The sequence below is a fragment of the Vulpes lagopus genome, chromosome 12 (assembly GCF_018345385.1).
Source record: "Vulpes lagopus strain Blue_001 chromosome 12, ASM1834538v1, whole genome shotgun sequence".
In the NCBI taxonomy this organism is placed as follows: Eukaryota; Metazoa; Chordata; class Mammalia; order Carnivora; family Canidae; genus Vulpes; species Vulpes lagopus.
In genome coordinates this window covers 54,112,786-54,135,867 of record NC_054835.1, presented here as the reverse complement: position 1 = coordinate 54,135,867, position 23,082 = coordinate 54,112,786, and the positions used below count along the sequence as shown (strand labels likewise).

At 51.4% G+C, this 23,082-nt stretch overlaps 1 protein-coding gene across 1 annotated transcript in view; it reads right to left on the bottom strand.

The window, feature by feature from the left end:
* Positions 1-21,313, bottom strand: part of DNAI2 (dynein axonemal intermediate chain 2) — a 28,912-nt gene extending 7,599 nt beyond the window's left edge. The window contains exons 1-8 of the mRNA XM_041726501.1: positions 21,250-21,313; positions 15,670-15,863; positions 14,079-14,240; positions 12,924-13,045; positions 9,238-9,380; positions 8,125-8,238; positions 3,656-3,795; positions 2,013-2,135 (exon numbers count right to left, since the gene is read on the bottom strand). Of these exons, the coding sequence (XP_041582435.1) occupies positions 2,013-2,135; positions 3,656-3,795; positions 8,125-8,238; positions 9,238-9,380; positions 12,924-13,045; positions 14,079-14,240; positions 15,670-15,852 (987 nt within the window). The 5' untranslated portion in view covers positions 15,853-15,863; positions 21,250-21,313. The remainder of the gene's footprint in view (positions 1-2,012; positions 2,136-3,655; positions 3,796-8,124; positions 8,239-9,237; positions 9,381-12,923; positions 13,046-14,078; positions 14,241-15,669; positions 15,864-21,249) is intronic.
* Positions 21,314-23,082: the final 1,769 nt, after the last annotated feature.

Here is a 23,082-nt window from a genome sequence, read left to right as displayed (position 1 = left end):
AGCAGCGAACACGGAAAAGCAACCCAGGTGTCCCAACCCAAGTGACGTGGATGGCTGCACAAAATGTGGTCTGTACCTACAGTGGAACACCAGTCGGCTTTAAAAAGGAAGGAAATTTATGGCTTTAAAAAGGAAGAACAGGGACACCTGGGTGGCTCAGCGGTTTAGCCCCGCCTTCAGCCCAGGGCATGATCCTGAAGACCCAGAATCGAGTCCCACATCGGGCTCCCTGCATGGAGCCTGCTTCTCCCTCTGCCTGTGTCTCCCCCACCCTTTCTGTGTTTCTCATGAATAAAATATCTTTAAGGAAAAAAAGAAAGAACAGGAGCACCTGGGAGCTCAGTCAAGCATCCAATGCTTGATTTTAGCTCAGGTCATGATCTCAGGGTCATGATATCCATCCAGCAAGGTGTTGGGCTTCACACTTAGTGGGGGGTCTGCTTGAGATTCTCTCTCTCCCTTTCCCTCTGCCTCTCCCTCTGCACGTGTGCACTCTGTTTCTCTCAAATAAATAAATAACATCTTAAAAAAAGGGGCACCTGGGTGACTCAGTTGGTTAAGCATCCGCCTTCAGCTCATGTCATGATCCCAGCATCAGGCTCTCTGCTCAGTGGGGACTCTGCTCCTCTCTCTGCCTCTTCCCTCTGCTCATACTCACTCTCACTCTCTCTCTCTAATAAATAAAATCTTAAAAAAACAAAAAACAAACAAACAACTGGACTACAGGCTGGAGGTCAAAGGAAAATGAGGAGATAGTTTGAAAGGTCCAGGAGAGTGAGTGATGAAGTACACGGCGGGGCTCCTATGAGCTCATAACAGGGAGAAGCACCCAGATCCGGGTGGCCCCAGTGCCACCAGCCTCAGGCTTCTTGGCAGGGTCGGCATGGTGAGCCTGGGCCTTGACTCCGAGCCCTGGGTCTGAGCCCCGGGAGCACCGTGTTCTAGAGCGCCTGACTTACCACACTAAGACTCATCCATTTATGGATGAGTGGTGTGTGATTACACAAGCTCATCGAGCAAGACAGTTGTTAGTGTCCGGCCCACAGCCTGCGCTGTCACAGGCGTGGGAGAGCTGGGGCCTAGCGGGGGCCTGGCCACCACATCCAGCACCTGCTCTAGACAACCCTGATTTCAGGACAGGATGCTTCTCTGCATCATCTCTCCCTTCACTATGATCCCCAGGGGTGGGGGTCAGCTAAATTGTCTTCCACCCCACTTCACCCTCACGGGTTCCCCAGCCTCAGGTGAGGACTGTCAGGGCAGGGGTGAAGCCAGAGCACCTCTACCACCCAAGGGCCTGGGAGTGATGTCATGTGACCTGAAAGCAAACAAGGGATAACCCCCAAGGGGGAACCAGGCCTAGACTTCAGCAAAACATAAACCAGGAATCAGCCCAAGACGAGACTCATCTGGAAAAGTCAATTTCTTGCTTTGGAGAGAGTCTTCATTTGCTGCTTCTAGAAGCTTCTGTCTTTTGACACATTCACATTACTGGTCAACTTTGATATTTCTTTATGGTTCCTCCTTTTTGCTAAACGGCGTAACTGTGCCTGTGCTCTGTTTTCCAAGGAGCCTCCTCTGACCTCATTTCCCTCCCTAACGTCTCTTCTTTCCCCCTAGAAAGTGAAATAACCCCCACGAGGCAGAAGCAGGGCCTGGCCGCTCCGTGTTGGTCTCCGGCAGGGCTCTTCCCCCAGAATGGGGCCTTTCTGGAATCCAGTCCTCAGTGAAAACCTGCCTTCCAAACCTGCCTTCCGCCCAGTGCAGCCACTAGCCAGGCGGTGACTTTGTGCAACTGAGACCAATTGGCTTCTTTCCGCGAGGAGCTCTGCTGTCCCCTGCTGTCCCCTGCTGGAAAGTCCTTGGAACGACCACGCAGGTCCAGGATGACCACACTGGGGCCAGCCCTCCGTGGAGCAGCTGCCCTGGTGCACACAGTAGTCCCGGCCTGGCCTCGGCTCTAGCTGCCCCAGAGATGGAAAGTCCTGGAAGGGAGAGCTGGGGACACTCACCAAGGTAGACTCAAACTCCAGGGAGATGGCTCCCAAGGCGCTCTCCAACTGCTCCTTCCTGGTAATGTCCAGGATCACCACCTCGGTGGGTTCGCTCATCTTTCGGATATCCCACCACATGACCTGATGGGAGGATGGGGCCACTGTGAGACCAGAGGTCCCTCAATTGCCCTGGCTTTTGCCTTTCCTACCTCCGCCACCTTCCTGGGGCCAGTCACTGGGGCCAAAGGGGTGGGTGTTAGAGGCACCCCGCGACCTACAGGACAAAATGCACTTTGAAGAACCACCACTCCGGCCCACGGTCTCCCCCTGGCTGGTCATCAGGGTTATGGGCAAGCTTCATAAAATCCACATGCTGGGGCCTCACTCCAGACCTACTGCATCAAAATGGCCAAATGTGGTCTCTGGAATCTGAATTCTTAGAGCATCCCCACAATATGGCAACACATAGCAATGTTGTAAACCCTGTATGCTTTTTATTTTTTTAAGATTTTATTTATTTATTCATGAGAGGCACAGAGAGAGAGAGGCAGAAACACAGGCAGAGGGAGAAGTAGGCTCCATGCAGGGGGCCCCATGCGGGACTTGATCCCAGCACTCCAGGATCACACCCTGAGCTGAAGGCAGATGCTCAACCGCAGAGCCACCCAGGCGTCCCGGCCTTTATGCTTTGATCCAGAAATCCCACCATATGCCATCAGTGTGCCTTTGCATGTGTGCAAAAACCTATATACAAATATACTCTTTGCTATGTTATTCCTTTGATGACAACATATTGAAATCCACTTAAATAAATTATGGTATACCCGATGCAGTTCTTTTTTTTTTTTTTTTTCCTTTTAAGTAGGCTCCATGCCCAGTGTGGAGCCACATGCAGGGCTCAAACTCACTACTCTAAGATCAAGACCTGAACAAAGGGCAGCCCCATTGGCCTAGCGGTTTAGTGCCACCTTCAGTCCGGGGTGTGGTCCTGGGGCTCCCTGCATGGAGCCTGCTTCTTCCTCTGCCTGTGTCTCTGCCATTCTTTCTCTCTCTGTGTGTGGGACTCGATCCCAGGTCTCCAGGTCCCAGGTCTCCAGGATCACACCCCAGGCTGCAGGCGGTGCTAAACCGCTGTGCCACTGGGGCTGCCCTCCTCAATTTTTTTTTAAAAAAAGATGTTATTTATTTATTTGACAGAGAGAGGGATGCCTGGGTAGCTCAGCGGTTAAAGCATCTGCCTTTAGCTCAGGGCGTGATCCTGGAATCCTGGGGTCAAGTCCCACATTGGGTTCCCTGCATGGAGCCTGCTTCTCCCTCTGCCTCTGCCTCTCTCTCTCTCTCTCTGTGTGTGTCTCTCATGAATATGTAAGTAAATAAAATTTTTTTAAAAAGAATGTTTATTTGACAGAGAGAGCAAGAGAGAACAAGCAGGGGGGGCAGCAGAGGGAGAGGGAGAAGCAGACTCCCCGCTGAGCAGGATCCCAGATCATGACCTGAGCCAAAGGCAGATTTAGCTGACTGAACCACCCAGGCACCCCTACTACTCTTCAATTTTAAAATAAAATGCAAAAGGAAATATTTCCCCTGGGAATTCTGAAGGGGAACCAGGGAGGTATCACTGCTCCCCACATTCCCGCCCCCTACAGTGGCTGGCTAGGTACCTGCCCATCTGTGGATGCTGAGAAGCATTCGGTGCCAGTCTTCGACTGCAGCCAGATGCTGCCATACACAGGGTCTCGATGGCTGAACTCAACGGTGGATAGCTCCGCCACCAGGCTGCCCTTCCGGGTGTCCCAACAGGCTAGCAGGGGGGAGGAAATGAGAGGAAGGTGAACAGAAGTCCAGGCTCCCTTCCCTGGTACAGGGAGCACAACATGGAGGGATGCTGCTTCCCTTGGTTTGGCAGGTATGTGGTTTTTCAGAATCAGGACTCGATCCAAACCTGCCTGAGTTTCCTACCAACCCCTGAAGTTCCCACACAATCTCTATGCGAGCTTCACTCATTCCATTGAGCTCATACCATGGTTGAGCGTCACACCAGGCCCTCAGGAAGCCTCTGGGAATAAGACTGTCCCCTCTCCTTGAGAGGCAGGAGGAGGGCCCGGCAAGTAGAGCTCGTGCTGGGATGGTCAGGGCAAGCACCCTGGAAGGAGTATGAAGGAGCACGGACCAAGGATGAGTCTAGGATAGGGGTGGGGGGGCCAGCCAGAGAGAAGAGTGTCTCCACCCCAGGGAAAGCCTCCTGAAAAGAAGAACATTGAGGCCAATTTCTCCTTCCCTTTTGTCCTCTGCACCTTGGCTGCATCTGTGGCAGATGGGAATGCAGCTCACAGACCCTTTATTCAGATCCATTACTAAGACTTCATCTCTTCTGCTTTACCAAGAAAGCCTCGGAATGTATCCAGTTTCTGTCTTGACAGATTTCGTTTTCATTTTGCCATGAGTGTGCAGCAAGGATCCACTCTGTTACACAGAGCTATTTCTAGGAAAGCCAGTTTTGTAAAACGGCAACAAAAAACGTGATCCATGTTTTGATTTATGGACTCAAAGTCCAAGGCATTGGCCCCTGGACCTGCCTGGCCCAGATAGGGGTTTTCCCTAAGCAGAATAGCACTTGGGGGTGGGTCCTCCGTCAGCCCCTCCCACAGGCAGCAGAGCCCCAGAGTCAGGGCCACTCTGAGCTGGCGTGAAAAGCCTTGAAAGGGGTTATGAATAATGAGCGAGGCAAGACTCGTGAATAAATCATGGCACAGTGGCTCCACTCATCTTCTAAAGCCCTGGCACCCAGGTAATTTGGCAGAGAGACTTGTGGAAGCCTATGTCTGTTCCTGGGGAGGGGGTGGCAGGTCTGAGAGAGAGGGTCAGAGGCCTCGGAAGAGTGTCTAAGAAGATTCTCTGCCATCCTGCTCCTACTCTGGGAGGGAGAGAAGGGAAGGCAGAGAATATGTGAAGGGAGAAGGGTAGAGGGCTATTTTCAGGCCCAAGGTCCAGTCAGGCCTGGGGTGTGGCCACGGAGGCTGAGTGTCTGCTGCTTGGGGGCCAGGCAGGACCCACATGGGCAGCTTCCTTCCAAGATCCCCATGCATCTAAAACCCAGTTTTCTAGGTGTTCTATCAACAAAACCAGTAGACTAAGGATCTCTGAAAATCTCCTCCATAAAAGCAATGAGAAAACTGGCAACAATAACCAGTCAGCTTTTTCAGAACTAGGTAGCCAAAGTGTTACAGCCATCCAGAGAGTGTTCAGGAGAAAGCTGAATGCTAGTAAGGACAGTGAGTTTTGTGGCATTTTTAACTTTCCCTAGTTAAGACCCCACACTCTCCAAGTCCCACGGTAGCCTTGAAAAAATAACATTCTGCCTTCCTGGTGAAAATCTGTAACCTGGCAGCCCCAGGAGGGGAAAAGCAGCCAGAGCTCATTCAGAGTCTCCTGTCTCCAGTCTCCTATCTGACCTGTCTGGTGGTTCCCCTGAAAGTTGTATTCGACCTGGCTTGGAACTTGCCAAGTGAAAAAAAGTCTTATTACGGAGGCAACTGTTGGAAATAATGACAATTACAGGCAACTGATTAACTTTGCAGCTTCCTGAAGTAGTGGATAGCAGATAGGCAAACAGCAAACTAACCACAAAGCTTGAAAGGCAAGCCTGGAGAACAAGATGTCTGTCAGGGTTTTGAAAAGCTCCAACACTTTCCTAGAGATCTGGAAGGCCATATGCCCGGGTAGGGCTGTGTGCATGCCCGGTTCTGTGCACACATTCAGGAAAGAACCGAGGAGGTCCTCAGCTCCTACTTCTGGTGGACCCAGAGGCTCTGTGCAGAGGCTCAGGAAGGGCTGGCAGTTGCCAGCTGCACACAAGCTCTTAGCAAAGAGACTAGTTGGCTGCAGGTGCTAAAGGAAATCTCTGCCCAGCCACTAAGCTAACCAAGCAGACTGTGGCGGCCACACACGATAGAGTACAGACTTCATAGAATTGGTTCAGAAAATTTACTGAAGAAATGAACAAGTACAACAAACTACAACAATGAAAACAAACCCTGTGCAGGTATGAATGTCTGATTTCCAAAGTTGCCACTTTATATTAGGTAAAGAGGGCAATTTTTTCTTTTTTAAAAAAGATTTTATTTATTTATTCACGAGAGACACACATAGAGAGGCAAAGACACAGGCAGAGGGAAAAGCAGGCTTCCTGCCAGGAGCCCGATGTGGGAACTTGATCCCGGAACTCTGGGATCATGCCTTGAGCCCGAGGCAGACGCTCAACCACTGAGCCACCCAGGCGTCCCCAAGAAGGCAATTTTCAACAACAAAAAAAAGTTGCAAGTTATACCAAGAAACAAGAAAATATATAGGCCATATATAGGTAGGAAAAAAGGCAACAAATACAGACTGTCCCCAAGGAAGCCCAGCTGTTGGACTTACTGGACAAAGACTTCACATCATTAATTTTAAAAATGTTCAAAAAACTACAAGAAACAGTATCTATAGAAGTAAAGTATGAGAATGGCATGTTGCAAAATAAGAAATATCCATAAAGAAATAGGATTATTATTATTTTTAGAGAGACAAAGAGATGGTAAGCAGGGGAAGGGCTAAGGGGGAGGGAAAGAGAATCTCAAATAGAGTCCTCACTCAGCATAGAGTCAACACGGGGCTCGATCTCACCACCCTGAAACGATGACCCAAGCTGAAACCAAGAGTCAGATGCTTAACTGATGGAGCCACCCTGGCGCCCCAAGAGATAGGAATTCTTCTTAAAAGGAAGAACAAAATAGAAATTCTGAAGTTGGAAAATACATTCTCTGAAATGAAAATTCAGTAGAGGGGCTCAACAACAGACTCAAGCAGGCAGAAGACTGAGCTGGAGGTAGGTCATTTGAGATGATCCAATCTGAGAAACACAAAGGAAGCGAAATGGAATTACCACAGCTGATTCAAGAAGAAAGAGAATGTGCGAAGCGATCTAGAACAGGTAAAGAAGGAGTTGTGCTAGTGGGGTGCCTGGGTGGCTTAGTTGGTTGAGCCTCTGACTCTTGATTTTGGCTTAGGTCATGATCTCAGCATTGGGAGATCGAGCCCCACTGTTGGCTCTGTGCTCAGTGCAGTCTCCTTGAGATTCTCTCTCTCTCTCTCTCCCCCCCGGCCCCTCCCCCAGGCAAGGCTCTAAATCAATAAATGAAGGTGCATTAGCAGTTTTCAACTTCTGATAAAGAGGGACCATATGTCTTCACTGGTGAATTCTACTGAATATTTATTCATTCATTTATTTATTCATGAGAGAGACACACACAGAGAGAGGCAGAGACACAGACAGAGGGAGAAGCAGGCTCCCCGAAGGGAGCCTGATGCGAGACTTGATCCCAGGACCCTTGGATCATGACCGGAGCCAAAAGCAGATGCTCAACTACTGAGCCACTCAGGCTTCCCTTTACTGAACATTTAAAGGAGAATTAGTACGAAACTCTTCCAATAGTCAAAGAAGGAGGGAACGCATCCCCACTCATTGTGCGTGGTGGGAATCCATCACACCCATCCCTGTACAGGTGTCTCTGCCTGCCTCTCCCGAGATGGGGCTCCCCACGGGTCTCATTATCCCTTTGTCCCCAGCTACGCTAGCCCAGCTCCGGGCAGGCAGGCAGTAAATGCTCCTTGATTTTATACTTGACCTATCATTTTCTTTTCTTTTCTTTCCTTTTTTTTAATTTATGATAGTCACACAGAGAGAGAGAGAGAATGAGAGGGAGGCAGAGACATAGGCAGAGGGAGAAGCAGGCTCCATGCACCGGGAGCCCGACGTGGGATTCGATCCCAGGTCTCCAGGATCGCGCCCTGGGCCAAAGGCAGGCGCCAAACCGCTGCGCCACCCAGGGATCCCCGACCTATCATTTTCTTAAAACTTTTGTTCTGAACTGGTTTTAGACTTACTTGAACTATTGCCGCTAGAGACAACTATTACAACTACTGCTGAGCTATGAGCAAAACACGACTCACCCGGAGGTCTGGAGTCCATCCCCTGTGGCAAGTTCCCACCTCCCTCTGTGCCCCGAGGGTGGCCCTGGGCAGGTGTGTGGGCCCTGGTAGACAGCAGTGGGGGCTGGACTGGCTCCCAGTGAAGCCCGGGGCCCCTCCTTACCGAGCTGCCCGTTGTAGCAGCCTCCCAAAAGCACGTGAGAATCTTTGGGGTTGTACTCCAAGGTGACAAGAGGAGAAGATGGCTTCAGGACAATTTCAGGCTTATTGGGATTTTCTATAAAACAAACAAACAAACAAACAAAATGGTCCCACCAGCTCTAGAAAGATAAGGACAGGGTCAAACAGCCCAATCCTTCTAGAGGTGGGAGTTGGGAAGCGGCAGATGGTGGGGAAGTGGAAGCCCCTCCTGTCTTTCTCCAGGCTGCAAGTTCTAGGCCCTGGTGGCCAGAATCTGGCACTCCTGACCGTAGGGACTCTTCTAGTAGTTTTATTTCTGGTAATCAGGAGTGCGTGTGTGTGTGTGTGCGTGTGTGTGTCCATTCTGCAGGTTTGGTAGGAAACCAGGTATGACTACAAGTTTTTTTGTTTGGTTGTTTTTTTTTTTTTTTTAAACACAAAGCCAACTCTCCTTGACTTCTCCAAACAGTTTCTTGGTCTTTATAGTGGGGCTAATGGTGGGATCCACCCCCAGGGTTGCTGTAAGCATCTGTTGGGCTGCTCCAGAGCGTCATGTGCTCCGTTCTGAGTTTGGCACCGACGCCTACTAATAAGACCTAATGTTTCTTTTCAAAATGGTGACAGAGAAGGGACGGCTGACAGTGTGTAGCCCACCGTCGCTGGCTACCCACCAGGCACTTGCTCTCAGAGTCAGTGTTTCTGTCAATAAGGGTCTGTCCCTTAGAGATCTTATTAGCAGACCCTTATTAGTGGACACACTACCCCTACTGGCCATGGGTTAAGGACAAATGGCAGGAAAGGTGGGACAGAGGTGAGTCTCTCTGAATTGGGGTTTGGGGGGGTCTGGTCTTGAATGCCCTGATCAAGGATCTGGAAATGAAGGGAATTTCCTGCTTCTGACGTGGCTCTGGTTTGGCTGCTCCTGAACCTGGACAGCGAAGGGATGAGGGGCTTTCTGGTGTCCCTGGCCCCTCCCTATGAGGGACCAGCCCTGTAAGAGTCCCCGGCCTGTAGCTTCTACCTCCCACTCCTGTGTTATACTGGTCTCTGCCCTGCCCTCAGCTTTCCCAGCCACCTGAACCCCTTCGCTTCTCACCTAGGTCCCAGATGTACGATTCGTGGCTCATGCCTTCAGGTGCCCGTTGAAAATTCAAGCAAGAATATGCCACTGCCAACTTCCTGTTGCCATCCGGGTGCCAGGAGAGATGCGTGGCTGACCGCTTGATCTCCTGGGGATCCCTTTACCGGAGGGCAGAAGACTGGAGTGGAGTGAAAGGCTCCCCACACCTCTTAATTTAATCAATTATTTCTTTTTGAAAGACTTTTTTTTTTCTTTTTTTTTAGATTGAGAGACAGCGGGGGAGGGAGCAGAGGGAGAGGGAGAGAATCCCAGTGCAGAGTCCTACTCAGGGCTTGATGTCAGGACCCTGAGATCATGACCTGAGCTAAAATCATGTTGGACATTCAACCGACAAAACCACCCAGGCACCCCATAGAAAATTTATTTTAAGAACACAGTTTAGGGGGATCCCTGGGTGGCTCAGGAGTTTAGCGCCTGCCTTTGGCCCAGGGCACGATCCCGGAGACCCGGGATCGAGTCCCACGTTGGGCTCCCTGCATGGAGCCTGCTTCTCCCTCTGCCTGTGTCTCTGCCTCTCTCTCTCTCTCTCTGTCTATCATAAATAAATAAATAAATCTTTAAAAAAAAAGTCTCTTTAAAAAAAAAAAGAACAAAGTTTAGGGACTCCTTTAATCAAAAACCCACTCTCACCGGCCATAGATACAAGGTATTGATAAACACTAAACCCATGGAAATAAAAAAATATTAAGTTCTAGTCCGATATTTTCATTTGCTTTAAGTTTCGGGTCTGAGGGCTGATTTCGCATTGCTATTGAAACAAAAGGGAAAGTGGAAAATCCAGAAATATTGCTCCTGGCTATTTACCCAAAAGAGCTGCAAGCTTTTGTCCACACAAAATATTACACGTGAATGTTTCCAGCAGCTTTACTCATACTTGCCCAGACTTGGAGCCAACCGAGACATCCTTCAGCAGGTGAACGGATAAATAAGCTGGAGTCCATCCAGACAAGGGAATATTATTCAGCATTAAAAAGAAATGAGCTATAAAGCCATGAAAATATATGGTGGAAATATAACACACATCACTAAGTGCGGGAAACCAGTCTGTAAAAGGCCATAAACTGTATGATTCCAACTACGTGACATTCCGGAAAAGGCAAAACCATGGAGACAGTAAAGAGATCAAGCGTTGGCCAAGGGCTTGAGGGTAGGGAGGGATGAATATATCCTGTGGGTGGACCACAGGATTTTAGGGCAGTGAAACTATTCTGTACGATACATTTGTCAAGACTCACAGAATGTGCAACACAAGGAGGGAGCCCTAATGTAAACTATGGACTTTGGGGTGCCATAGGCTATAGGTCATGTCCTTCAGATTCAAATGTTGAAACCTAATCTCCATGACGGTATTAGGGGGGTGGCTATGGGTGGTGATGAGGCCCTGAGCCCTTTAGGATGGGATTAGAACCTGACAAAGGGGCTCTAGGGAACTCCCTCTCCCTTTCGCCATGCGAGTTCGAGTTCGCAGCGAGAAAATGGCGAGAAAATGGCGGTCTGTGAACCAGGAAGTGGGTCTTCACCCAACACAGAACCCGACCACCCTGTTCTGAGACTTCCAGCCTCTGGGACTGTGAGAAAGAAACTTCTGTTGTTTATAAGCCACCCAGGTTATGGTACTAAGCACCTGAACACTGGTTCATGAGGGTGACAGAGGCCCCACCCTGGGGAGGGGTGTTGATGGTGGGGAAGCTGTGGGGGTGCAGGGTGGAGGGGGTGTGGGGCAACTCTCTGTACTTTTTTTTTTTTTTTAACTCTCTGTACTTTCTTTTCTTTTCTTTTCTTTTTTTTTTTTTTTAGTTATGATAGTCATACAGAGAGAGAGAGAGAGAGAGAGAGGCAGAGACACAGGCAGAGGGAGAAGCAGGCTCCATGCACCGGGAGCCTGACGTGGGATTCGATCCCGGGTCTCCAGGATCGCGCCCTGGGCCAAAGGCAGGCGCCAAACCGCTGCGCCACCCAGGGATCCCCTCTCTGTACTTTCTTTTTTTTTTTTTTTTTAATTTTTTATTTATTTATGATAGTCACAGAGAGAGAGAGAGAGAGAGGCAGAGACACAGGCAGAGGGAGAAGCAGGCTCCATGCACCGGGAGCCTGATGTGGGATTCGATCCCGGGTCTCCAGGATCGCGCCCTGGGCCAAAGGCAGGCGCCGAACCGCTGCGCCACCCAGGGATCCCAACTCTCTGTACTTTCTAATCAGTTTTGCTATAGGCCTAAAACTGCTCTGAAAAATAAACTCTTAATTTAAAAAAAGAGGGGGAGGAAGGAGAACGAGCAAGAAGTAGCAAAGGCCTACACTGAGACTTTGGCCTTGAAGTAATCAGAAGGAACAAAGGAAAGTGGGGAGCCACACAGCTTTCTCACTCCATGGTTCCTCCACTTCACTCCTCCCCGGGAGCACTGTTGTAATAAGAGGAGTGCAGGCTGGGATCCAGGAGACCAGAGTTCCTTCCTCCACTGTGTGTCCTGAGCGCTGTCCCCTCCTGGGGGTGGTCACCCCCTCATCTGTCAACTGTTGAGGCTGGATGGGACAATTTCCAACCCACCGTCCTGCTAAGGTATCCCTATGGAAGGTCAGACCCCAGCAGGACAGCCCGCGCCCCTCCCTGGCCCCCTTCTCCTGGCCGCTCTTGGCCCTGCTCTGCACATGGTGACTCAGCCCTGGATCACAAAAGGGTCCTTCCCAGTTGTGCTGGGACTGGGTCAAGTGCTCCCCAGGACCCTCAGGGGGTCACAGTAGCACAACGAATCTCTCCAGAATTGGCATTTGAGGCTAGCCACTTCCAAAATCACAGGGATATATATATATATATATATATATATATATATATATATATATATATATTATATATTTTATATATTTATTTATATACATATTTTTTCAAGCAAAAAAAAAAAAAAACCCAAAACAGAAAGCGCTACCCTATGTACTGTTCTGCACCGTGTTGGTTCTGGTTTGGTTTCACAAAGTAAATCTCGTCAGGGAAGGGGCTGCCTCCTTCATTCCCTTTTGGTTTTGTTTTTTTGTTTTTGTTTTTACTGAAGTTCGATTTGCCAACATGTAGTATAACACCCAGTGCTCATCCCATCAAGTGCCCTTCCCAGTGCCCGTCACCCGCCTCCTTCAGATTGCTGGAAGCAGTCCCCTACCGAGGGATTTAGCTTGCTTCCAGTCTCTGGCTAGGACACCCCCTGCTGCAGTGAATGTCCACTCACGCAGTGATTCCACACTCATGTTATCTATGGGATGGTCCTGGTGTCACACTGCTGTCCTTGGAGCTTATTATCAGGTACACTCCCGTGAGTGAGGGACAAGGGTCCCGTCTGCCCACAGTGCTGTTGGCTCACGGATGTCCCATATTTTGTACTCATTCTGCCCCGCAGAGATCGACCCGCCTTGCACAGAGCTCTGCAGATTCCCTTAGTCTTTCTCTGGAGTCAGTCCTCGTTCTCCCTCAACCAGACCTGCCCCCAAGGTAGGGACCAGTTGGATGCTGGGTGTTCCATCGCTCTGCTCCTTACCGAGCTCAGAGCGCAGAGGGCATCGTACCCACGGCATGGAGTGGTCGGCAAGGAGTGGTGACCTCTGGAAGCACCCACCCCGTAGGGATGACAGAGATCGGCCAGACATCTGAGAGGTACCTGAAAACATTGATGGTTTTAGCTGAAGGGGCCTCCTCTGTCACTTCTACTGCATCCTCGTCATCAAAATACTCCTGGTAGATGTCGATGGCATTATTCTGCTTGATGCAGTGCTCCATGATCTGAGGAGGACACATGCAGAGCATCATAGCAGGAAGAGGACGTCCCTGCAGCCTGAGCGGGACTGCGATGGAGTCTGGGAGGGACAAGACATAGCCAGTGGTCTTTCCCCTTCCTTCCAGCCCATGTGTTCTCAGTGGTGGTGACATCACCTCCCACGGGGTAAACACTGGTTGGGGGGGGGGTCAAATAATAGGACTTTTTATGTATAAAACACAGACATATATAGAGGACATAAGCAATATACGAATGGCATTAAGATTTCATGGGGGAGGCGATTTGGAAAAAAAGGTCTGAAAAAAAAGGTCTGTCCCCTCTTTGGGGGACAGCAATGAAACAGGATGATCCCTCCATATGCAGCAGTTATCTCCTGGCTGGCACCCAGAGGGCCCTCTCCATTTTTCCAGATGTCCAACAAGGAAAAGCCCAAGCTCAAGAGTCTCCTCTTCCAGGAAGCTCTCCCCAATCCCTTCAGCAGGAAATCAAATCTCCCTCCTTGTGGAGCAGAATAGCCAGTCATCCCTCATCTTCCAGCATGTCTTTCTATATTATGTGGTGATATCTTCGTCCTTGTCTTTGGCCTCCAGGGGATTACACACTCTTTGGGGCAGGATGCATGTGAGTTTTTGCAATTATTATTATTATTATTATTATTATTACTATTATTATAATTCATTTTTGGAGTCTCTGCTGTGCCTGGCAGAGGCTTGAAGCCCAGTCCAAAAGTGTTGAAGGAATGAATGAATGATCCCCCTTGGCAGGTGGCTGCTGGGTGGGGTTCTTTGGGGTCCTCTTTGCTCAAAGGGAGCACTTGTTGGACTCCTCTTGAAGCCCATCCAGCCCTTGCACCTTCCCGTCTTCCCCTTTGGCCTGCTATTGCAGACTGGTCTGCCTGCTTCCATCTGGAAGGTTCCTGAAGGCAGTCTGTGTTCTTTCCCTGAGTAGCCACGGGAGCCGAGCACAGCGCCAGGCACAGCCAGGGCTTCGCATGCAGTCAGGGAGCCCAAGTGATGGCTGGACCCAAGGGAGCCTTACCGAGCCGAGCTGCATGATGGTGTTGATGTAGTTCTCGTCCTTCTCCACCTTCTTCCGGAACCGGATGGTCTGCTCCAGCTCTAGGGGGTTCACATCCTTGGGCCAGCCCCCCTCAACGTGGTTAATCCCCCGGGTCTCCATCTCAAACCGCTCTGTGTTGGCCTAAACAAAGAGCCACGGCTGAGAACATGCCTGCCCCTGTGTCCCTTCCACCAACCAGGATCCCGGGCCCATCGACCCCAAGCCCTGGACGCTCGGGGATGGACCCATGTGGCCAAAGCCACAATGCTGTCAGGTTTCAGCAAGGATCTTTCTGGTCCTCAGGTGGTCATAGGTAGCCACGAAAGTGCCATCCTGTGGAGCCAGCAGCTTTGTGGCCGTGGAAAATCCAGTCCCGACTTTATCTAATGGACCAGGGGAGCCCACCCGTCTGTTCTGTGTGATCCCAAAGAAAAAGAAGTGAATGAGCTTGTTCTGCTTTATCGTTTACAAAGTCACAGGAATTTAAACTTGGAAAGTTGGGAATCTGCAACTTTCTCCCCGTTCTCTGGGGCAGGGAGGATGGTGGATACAGATATAGTTTACCCCGTAAACTTGTTGCTTTGCCTCCTTTCTATTTTTCTCCTCCCATTTTTAAAATTGTGGGGAAATACATATAAATTTACCATTTTAACCATTTAAAAACATATGATTCTGTGGCATTAGGGGCCTTCTCAAGGTTGTGTCACCATCACCCCCTTTAGTTCCAGAACTTTCTCATCACCCCAAGTGGAGACCCCAAACCCATTAAGCAGTCGCTCCCCTCCTCCTTTCCTTTCTAAGCCAGGGCTCACAAAAGCAGTGAGTCTTCACAGGGTGGACCCGCCGACAGGAGACCCTAAGGCCATCCTGCTTAGTTGGCTACTCCATGGACAATGTCACCCTGGTCCCTGTGACAGCATTTAGCCCTGGGAAAGCAGGAAACTCAGTGTTTGAACCATGAGTTACTGGAACCACCCACAGTCAAGTGTGACTTTCACTGGGTTGATTTGGGACATGACAAAGTGGGTTCTCTCCTTCAAGCTAGTTTTTTCTCAGCGATGCCTGGCATTGTGCGAGGTGGCTCACACGCCACGCCTGCTTTAGACGGACAGGAGCTCAAACTTCAACATGACGCTCCACTCTGGTATCATGGAGGCCCCTCTGACCAGAACTTTCCATGGTACCCTTTCCTTTTCACATGCTGGGCAGGTGCCTGTAGATCTGAATCCCTACTCCCTCAGGATACCTCTCCCAGCTGTGCCACATGCCTAAGACGCCTCTAGCAAGAGTCTTAGGGGTGAGACCAGAGCCCACAGGAGAGAGAACATCTTGCTTCATGTTCACCTGGCCCAGGGAATGGCTGGTTTGGGGTCTTTTCCTGCCCCTGGGTACCGTGGTGGGTCATGGGGCAATTCTGGAATTCTGGCCTCATACTTCCAGCATCTGCATTGGGCCACTCTAACTGGCTCCCAGTCACCCTGATGGAGTCACCCAGTCCCACTTACCTCCCTGCCCGGCCACCCTGCCAGGCTACATGCTCACTGGCCTGGGCCCCGGGGCAGGGACCCACCTCATGCTCTGACATGCTAGTGGAGCACTGGATGCCCTTGTCCACGGGGTTCCTTTCCACAAACTGCTCGGCCAGCTCGGGGTTGGGTGGGATGTCGATGTTCAGCTCAGCCTGGCGGTCTGAGAAGTTGCATTGCTTCCCAAACTCGCTTCGCTTCTTGACGTACACGTACACGATCTCCATGGTACCGGCTGCTGTGGGGGGCAGAGGGAGGGGGTGCAGAAAGGGGCCCCACGTGGCTGCTTCCCCATCCCCATGGGCATCACCAGGGGTGGCTCCAGGTTCCCAGTCTGGTTGAGGGGAGGGGTCCAAGGGGTTCAGAAGCCACATTAGCATTTAAAAAAAATCATTTATTGAGTAATGACTACATGGGTTATTTTGTTCAGTTCTTGGGATTGCCCTCTGAGGTGGATGATAAAATCTCCATTTTACTTTGAAGGAATCTCATACTTAGAGATGCCCTGAGTGCCCTGCCTGGGACCACATAGCTAATAAGGGGTGCAGCCACTCTGACCGACTCCATAGCTCTTACTCACCAAATGATAGTGTTTACTGAGTTAATATGTTCATTGGGAGGCAGGACGAAATACTGAAGCGATTACGTTGCATGCACTAGACCTGGTCATACAGCACAGAGATTTGAGAGCCCAGGCGTCTCTGGGAACCTGAGGAGGTCTGGGAGACCTCCCAACCACCTGATTGTCCACAAGGCCACCCCTTCCTGGAGTTCTAGGTACGGGACTCTACCCTCCACCACTTCCCCCATGTAGAGCCTCCTCCCTCTACATCACTCCAACCATGATGAGGCTGGGAGTCCACCTGGGAAGGGGAGAGAGCCAGACCATTTCCCAACGGGCCTTTAAAAGACTGGTCACGACGGCACAGTGGGGAATTGGCAGGCAGGCTGGGCTGAACGCTGACTTCAGGTCCTGGCCCTGCCACTCACCAGCTGCTTGACCATGGCTGGGTCACCGGGTCACTCCCGCACCTGACACACTTAGCTGCTGAGCTGCTGAAACGCAAGGCTCTGACAGTTGGCCACAGAGCCAGCATTTGTATGTAATGCAGGGAAGGCTTCTTTCACAGATGCTAACTGGAAGTCTTAGGCAGTTCCCATAAATTGCTCTTCTCTTCATTGTCCCCTGTCACATCAGGAGACTCTGTGGGGTCTGAGAGCTCCTCGGTGACTTCCATGACTGGCTGTCTGATGAGGTCTGTCTATGACATTGCACTATGGAGGTTAGCAGAGCTGCCCATTTGCTGGCCACTCCTAACTCTCAGAAAGTGTGTCTGTGATGGCAAACACCCCAGGGCTCAGCCCTCAGGTCTGTGAGGCTCTTGGGCCTGCAGGGAGCCCTTGGATGAGTGGGTGGGAGCCGTGGGGAAGACGGCCGTACAAGAGCCTTGCTGTGGTTTGTTTTACGACTGAAGGTCTTTGGTCACCCAGAGTTTAGCTTCTTGCCTGTGAGCAAGTATTGCTACCTTTGAATGAAAGGGGGACCTGGTGGGAACGTACTTGGAGGACATGTGTCCTGCTTTAAGTAAAACCCACTGGAAAAATGTCCAAACTTAGGAAACAGATGAAAAATGCAACAGAGATGCTAGAGGAGTAACTCATTTTCCCAAGCAACGTTGTATTGGGGTTTTTGCCTAAGGAGGCCCTCCGGGGGAACCCAAAATGAGTCTATTTTTAAATCTAATTACATAGACTTTGTAGGAATTCATAGGTTTTGTGAATGCCAGACTTCATGCTTTGTATTTGTTCTTACAGTTTCCATTCTTTCACTTACTTATTCAGCAGACATTTACTTGAAGCAGCATAATCAAGAAGGTGCAGTACTGGCATAAGGATGGACATAAATATCAGTGGAACAACATTGAGAGTTCAGAAATAAACCTTTATATCTATGGCCAACTTATTTTTGAAAAAGGTACTAAGGCAGCTCAACAGAGAAATGATGGTCTCTTCAACAAATAGTGCTGGGCCAACTGGACGTTCACATGGGACAGAATGACCGTGGACCCCCTACCTCACACCACACACACACACATTAATGCAAAGTGGATCACAGGCATCAATGTAAGAGCTAAAACTATAACACTAAGGGGGAAGAACACAGAGGGAAATCTTCGTGACCCTGATAGGGCAGATTTCTTAGATAAGGCATCAGAAGCATGGTCCATAAAGCAAAAAACAATGATAAATGGGACTTTGTTTGAATTACAAAACTGCATCTCAGAAAATAACATTGGGGCTCCTGGGCAGCTCAGTCAGTTAAGCGTCTGACTCTTGGTTTTGGCTCAGGTCATGATCTTTGGGTTGTGAGATCAATTCTCATGTTGGGCTCCACACTGGGCGTTGGAGCCTGTTTCAGATTCTGTCTCTGCCCCTCCCACCCCCAGGTCGAGCGCTCATGCTCTTTCTCTCTCTCTCTAAAAAAAGCCAAAAAAAAAAGAAAACCCAAATCTGTAACATTAAAAAATGAAAAGACAAGCCACAGACTTGGAGAAAATATCTGTAAATCGTATCTTAAAAAGGACTTGCATCTAGAATATATAGGCACCTGTGGGGTCCTTGGCACTATGAGCAGTAGTCTGCAGGTGCCCTCACTGCATGCCCCCCATGGCCCTTCAGATACAATTCTTGCTCTGCATATGAAGAAGCCAATGCTCAGTGAGCTTAAACACCTTGTCAAAGGTCACAGCTCTTAAGTTGAGGCAGAGCTGGGCCCGGCTGGCTCTAAAGTGATGATCCTTAACCTTGGCTACATATGTAGAAGCTCTGGGGGGGGGGGGGTTATAAAATCACAATGCTCAGGTTAAACAGCAGACTAATGAAATCAGAATCTCTCCGTGGAATTTTTCAAACTCCCCAGGATAATTCCAGCATGCAGCCAAGGTTAAGAACTACCAACTTAAAGTGAGGGTTCTTAATCACTCAGCCAGCCTGTCTCAAACCTGGAACGTTCGTTCACAGTATGGAGATTCCCAGGCCCGCTCTGGCAAATGCTGACCATGTGTCTGGGGCAGGGCCTGTAGTGTGTATTTTTCACAATCTCCCCTGGATGAACATTATGACCAGACACATGTCTAGTCTGCCTCCCCTCACCTCCAAGGCTGCAAGGAACCAGACCAGTGGGCCCTGGCTGGCTGGCCCCTGAGCTATAGGGCCAAGGGCCGTGTGACAGCCCAGGAGCACATGCCCAAGGTGGCCTTTGGCCTTGGAGCAGCTGAGGCAGAGGTGAAGGGGTGAGGGTGGGAAGGTTAACCCCTTGATCTCTTTGTATCCACATACATTGTTCCTCCAAGACAGCACCACCCCAACCCACTCCTAGGCCCAGAACGGCTCCACCTGAATCAGACTCGTAGAAAACAGGATTTTCGGCTCTTTCTAACGGTTTGGAGACTGTAGCCAGGAGAGGTAGAAGCAACGGCTCAGACCCCAGAGGGTGGGAAGAGAAGTCCAACTTGCAGGAGGTGGCCCTAATGTGTTCCTTCTCCATGGGCAAAACATACAGTCTTGTGAAGAAGAACCAGTGGGTCCCTTCTGGCCTCTGCCCGCACATCGTTGTGGGGCCACAGGGCGGCTCCTGGGTCTCTACCGTCCCTGGCTGCCTGTCTCTCCCTCTGTTAAAAGACAATTGCTGAAAAAGCCAGCTCTTTGGACATACAAGGAGGCCTAAGAGCATGAGGAAACTCCAAGGACACAAAATAGCCTCTTTAGCCCAGACCATATTCGAAACAGCTTGCTTTCCTTCCCGGTGCCTCCCAAGACCAAGCCAGGAGCGAGAACAGAGGCATTGTTTTCTATCTGGAGGGAGACAGAGGGGACATTTAAAGGCTGGCCTGGTGACGGGAAGACAGCTCATTCAGGGGCCCAGAGTGGGCTCTTTTTCACCAGCCGGCAGAGCCCGAAGATGAATAGGGAGGTCAGCCTTGGGGGTCTCAGGAGGTCTCTCCTCGCTTGGTGAGACAAGTGCCACTAGCTGGGCTTCCCCAGGCGGCGCTGTCTGTCTGCAAAGGGGGCCTTCGAGGGGGGTAGGGGACAGGCAGGAACCCTGGCCTCTGGGAGTTGGGGGATGCGGTCCCCCATCCGTGGGAACCTAGAGACCCAGGGGCATGCGGGACTCTGCAGTGAGTCTCAAACACAAGAAACATAGGGCTGGAGACGTGCTGGCTGGGAGCGTCGAAACTGCAACCGTCTCCCACACCCCGGGACAGTCAGATCGGAACCTTCACCAATGAGAAAAACTCCTCTTGTGCAACGACAGTGAGTAAAGTGATTCCTAGAAAGAACCTCCCTGACTCATGAGAAAGTGTGTTTTCCAAGTTTGGGGTGGAGCTCAGGGTGGGAGCTTGGTGGGGAGGCAAGAGAGGGCAGTGGCTGCTTTCCCTCCACGCCGGACTCCACGTAATATAGACACGAGAACACTTTCCTCTTCCTCGTGGTCCCTGGGGCAGCCCCCAGGGTTTGTGCCAGGGATTGATGGCCTTTGTGTGGCACCTGGCTGGGCTTCCTTCTCTCTTCCTTACGTCCTTGCGGATTTTCCAGAATGTAGGGTCCTAAGGGACTTACTTGCCTTCAAATGAGGCAGATCTCCCTAGGAACCCACCCCGCCCCCTACCACGGCGTCATCCCACCTGGGCAACGCTATCGCTATCTGTCGAGGCACACTGGGGCCAACCTGGGGGGAGCTGAGGCATGTGGATGATGAGGACAAGCAGAGTAGGGAGGAGGACCCCAGGACCCCAGGCTGGCTGTGTTGGTGTCTACCAGCGATCCCCCCACTACGACGCTGGGGGGAGACCATGCACTTTTCACTCACCCCTGTCCCCAGTGCCTGGTGCAGCAAGGAGCCCAACACTCCCTCTGTCCCATGCTGCTTCCATGCTGCGTACCAGCTCAGGCCCAGGGTTCTCCCCCAGAACCCTCTCTCCCCTCCTCTTCCATTTCTCATCAGAAAAGCACAGCCCAGCGAGGTAAAGATGTGAGAGGGGGAAGCGCACGGTCTGAAAACCCGAGAACACCCCTCTGTGGTTCCAGACATTGTGATAAACTCTGAATGCGTTGCAGGAAGGTGGAAGCGACCCTGTGACCTTGAGCATCGTATCCCAACCCGGGCAAGAATGTCCCGCTCCAGGCAAGGAGAAAATAAAACCGTGCATTTCGGGGATCGGCCGCCTAGTCGGTGATCAATAATTATGAATTCCCTGCCCGCCCTTCTTATCAGAAAGGTGCCATTCCAGCCCAGAATGTACTTCCCAGCCAGCCAGCTGTGAACCCTGTGGAGGTCTCCCTGGTCCGGCCTCCAGGAGACTGGTGGATCAGGACCAGCCCGACTGGGAGCACGGGGTGCGGGAGGGAAGGTGACCAGAACCTGCAGGCTCCTGTGACTCCGGAGGAGTGAGGGCAGCCGGGTCGGAGGGGCGGGGACCAGGGCACCCAGCATCCAGAGCTCTCCCCGATGGCTGCCCCCAGGAGGAGCTTCTTGCACCCTCGCTGACTACCACACTCGGGGGCTCCCCGCTTCACTTCTCTCCTCTTCAGCCTCCAGATCCACCCCCGGCCCGCGCCCTTACCCTCCTCGGTCCGCTCCTGTGGCCGCCGGGGCCGCAAGGGAAGCACCTGAGCCTCTGCGCCCACCTGGCGCTGCTCAAACGGCTCCGACCCGCGGAGTTGACCTGTTGCCTAGCAACCCTGGCCGGGCCGGGACGCGGGGCGGGGCGGAGCACGTGACCCTCCTCTCCCCCAGCGTCTAGAGGAGGAGGTCTCCAGAGTTAGGAGAAAAAGTAACCGCGTGAGTAGTTCTTATCACACCGGAGATAATAACCCTCCGGGGGTTCTCTGCCAGGTGCTTATCCAAGTCTACAGAAAGGCACTGGGCAGGATCCTGCGAAAATGCAAAGTATTGTAATCCACGCCTGGCAAGTCCTGGGCCCTGGCTGGTGATGCCCTGGCTGGTGACGCCCTGGCTGGTGATGCCCGGCTCTGCTGTTTAGGGGCCTGTGGTCTGGCAGGCTGTCTTACTGCTCCTTCCTGTGGGATTCCTCGCCCCCTCAGCGGGCATCTCCCCTGTGCGACCGTAGGCCCTGCACACTGCACAACAACGAAGCCTGACTACACAACCAGGGTGGACGCTCCTGGGCGGTAGGGGTGGGTGTTCCATGTAAACACCCATTGAGTGTTCACTGAATGCATGAGTGAATAAAATGAAGTTCCTCCCCGGGGATGAGGCAATGAAGCGAGATGGTCTAAACTGGAAGCACGGGGTTGGCGGTTAGCACACAGGGGTTTGGATCCCAGCGGGGCCACTTACTCATCATATGACCCTGGGAGAGTTACTTTGTTTTTCTAAGACTGAACATTGTTAACCTACAAAATGAGGGGACAGGGACCCCGAATTGGGAGGCCCAACTGAGCCAACACAGCGGAGTGCCCAGGCCCGTGCTGTTGGCGGAGTCTGCACCCAAACCCAAGCCAGCCCTGTACTTGCCACCACAGGGCAGCAGGCTACCCAAGTTCAGGGATGGGCACTTGAGGTCGGGACTGGGGTAGACAGGGGCTGTGTCAGCCAAAAAGTGGGATTGGGGATTGGAATTGGTCTTGAAAAATGGTGATGAGCTGCAGGGGAAGGAGTGGGGAGAGCATTCCAGATTGGGGGGAAGGGTAATCGTGATGGAGAAAGACATTTAGGGTGGGGGTGGATGTATCATTGTGGCAGGAGTTGACAGTCTCTGTAGGGGAGAAAATGAGACGGAATTGCAAAGGTCAGCTGGGGCAGTTTGCGGGGATGTTCTGAGACGCAGGCTCAGGCAGCTGGACAGCTTCCGTGGGTTTTTGGAATTGAGAAATTACAGGGAGAAAGCAAATTTCCCCCCACTCCTGTTCCCCATCTTCTCCATAAATGTGTCTTCATCGCCACCCATCTGCCTCTAACTGGGCAGGTGCAAAAAATTCCCAACCATTCTAACAAGCCCCAAAGTGACGGCTGCCACCAACAACCCCCCTCCCTTAGCTCCTGCTCCCACCAGTGCCTCCAAGCAAAGGGCTGTCTCGGGGTGGGTGCTGAGGGCGGTGATGGGGGCTGGGTGCGTGAGGGTCTGAAAGCCCCATTGAACTGGCTCTGTGCAGTCAGAGGCGAATCAGACCCAGACAAAGCGTCCAGAAGAAACAGATCGGCTCCACAATGGAGCATTGGCTGGTTGGGACTGGAAACACAGACATCCTCCTCGCCCTCCCCCCAGCCCTGGAGAGCTGAGACCCTCAGCACATGCATTAATCCCTGGGTGGGAACGTGGGGGCACTGGATAGCGGAGAATGGGGAAATGGGAAAAGTTGAAGGAGTCCTGTGGCTGCCTTTTTCATATTATTGCAATGATTTATTACGGGTTCCCCACCCCCACCTGCAGGGT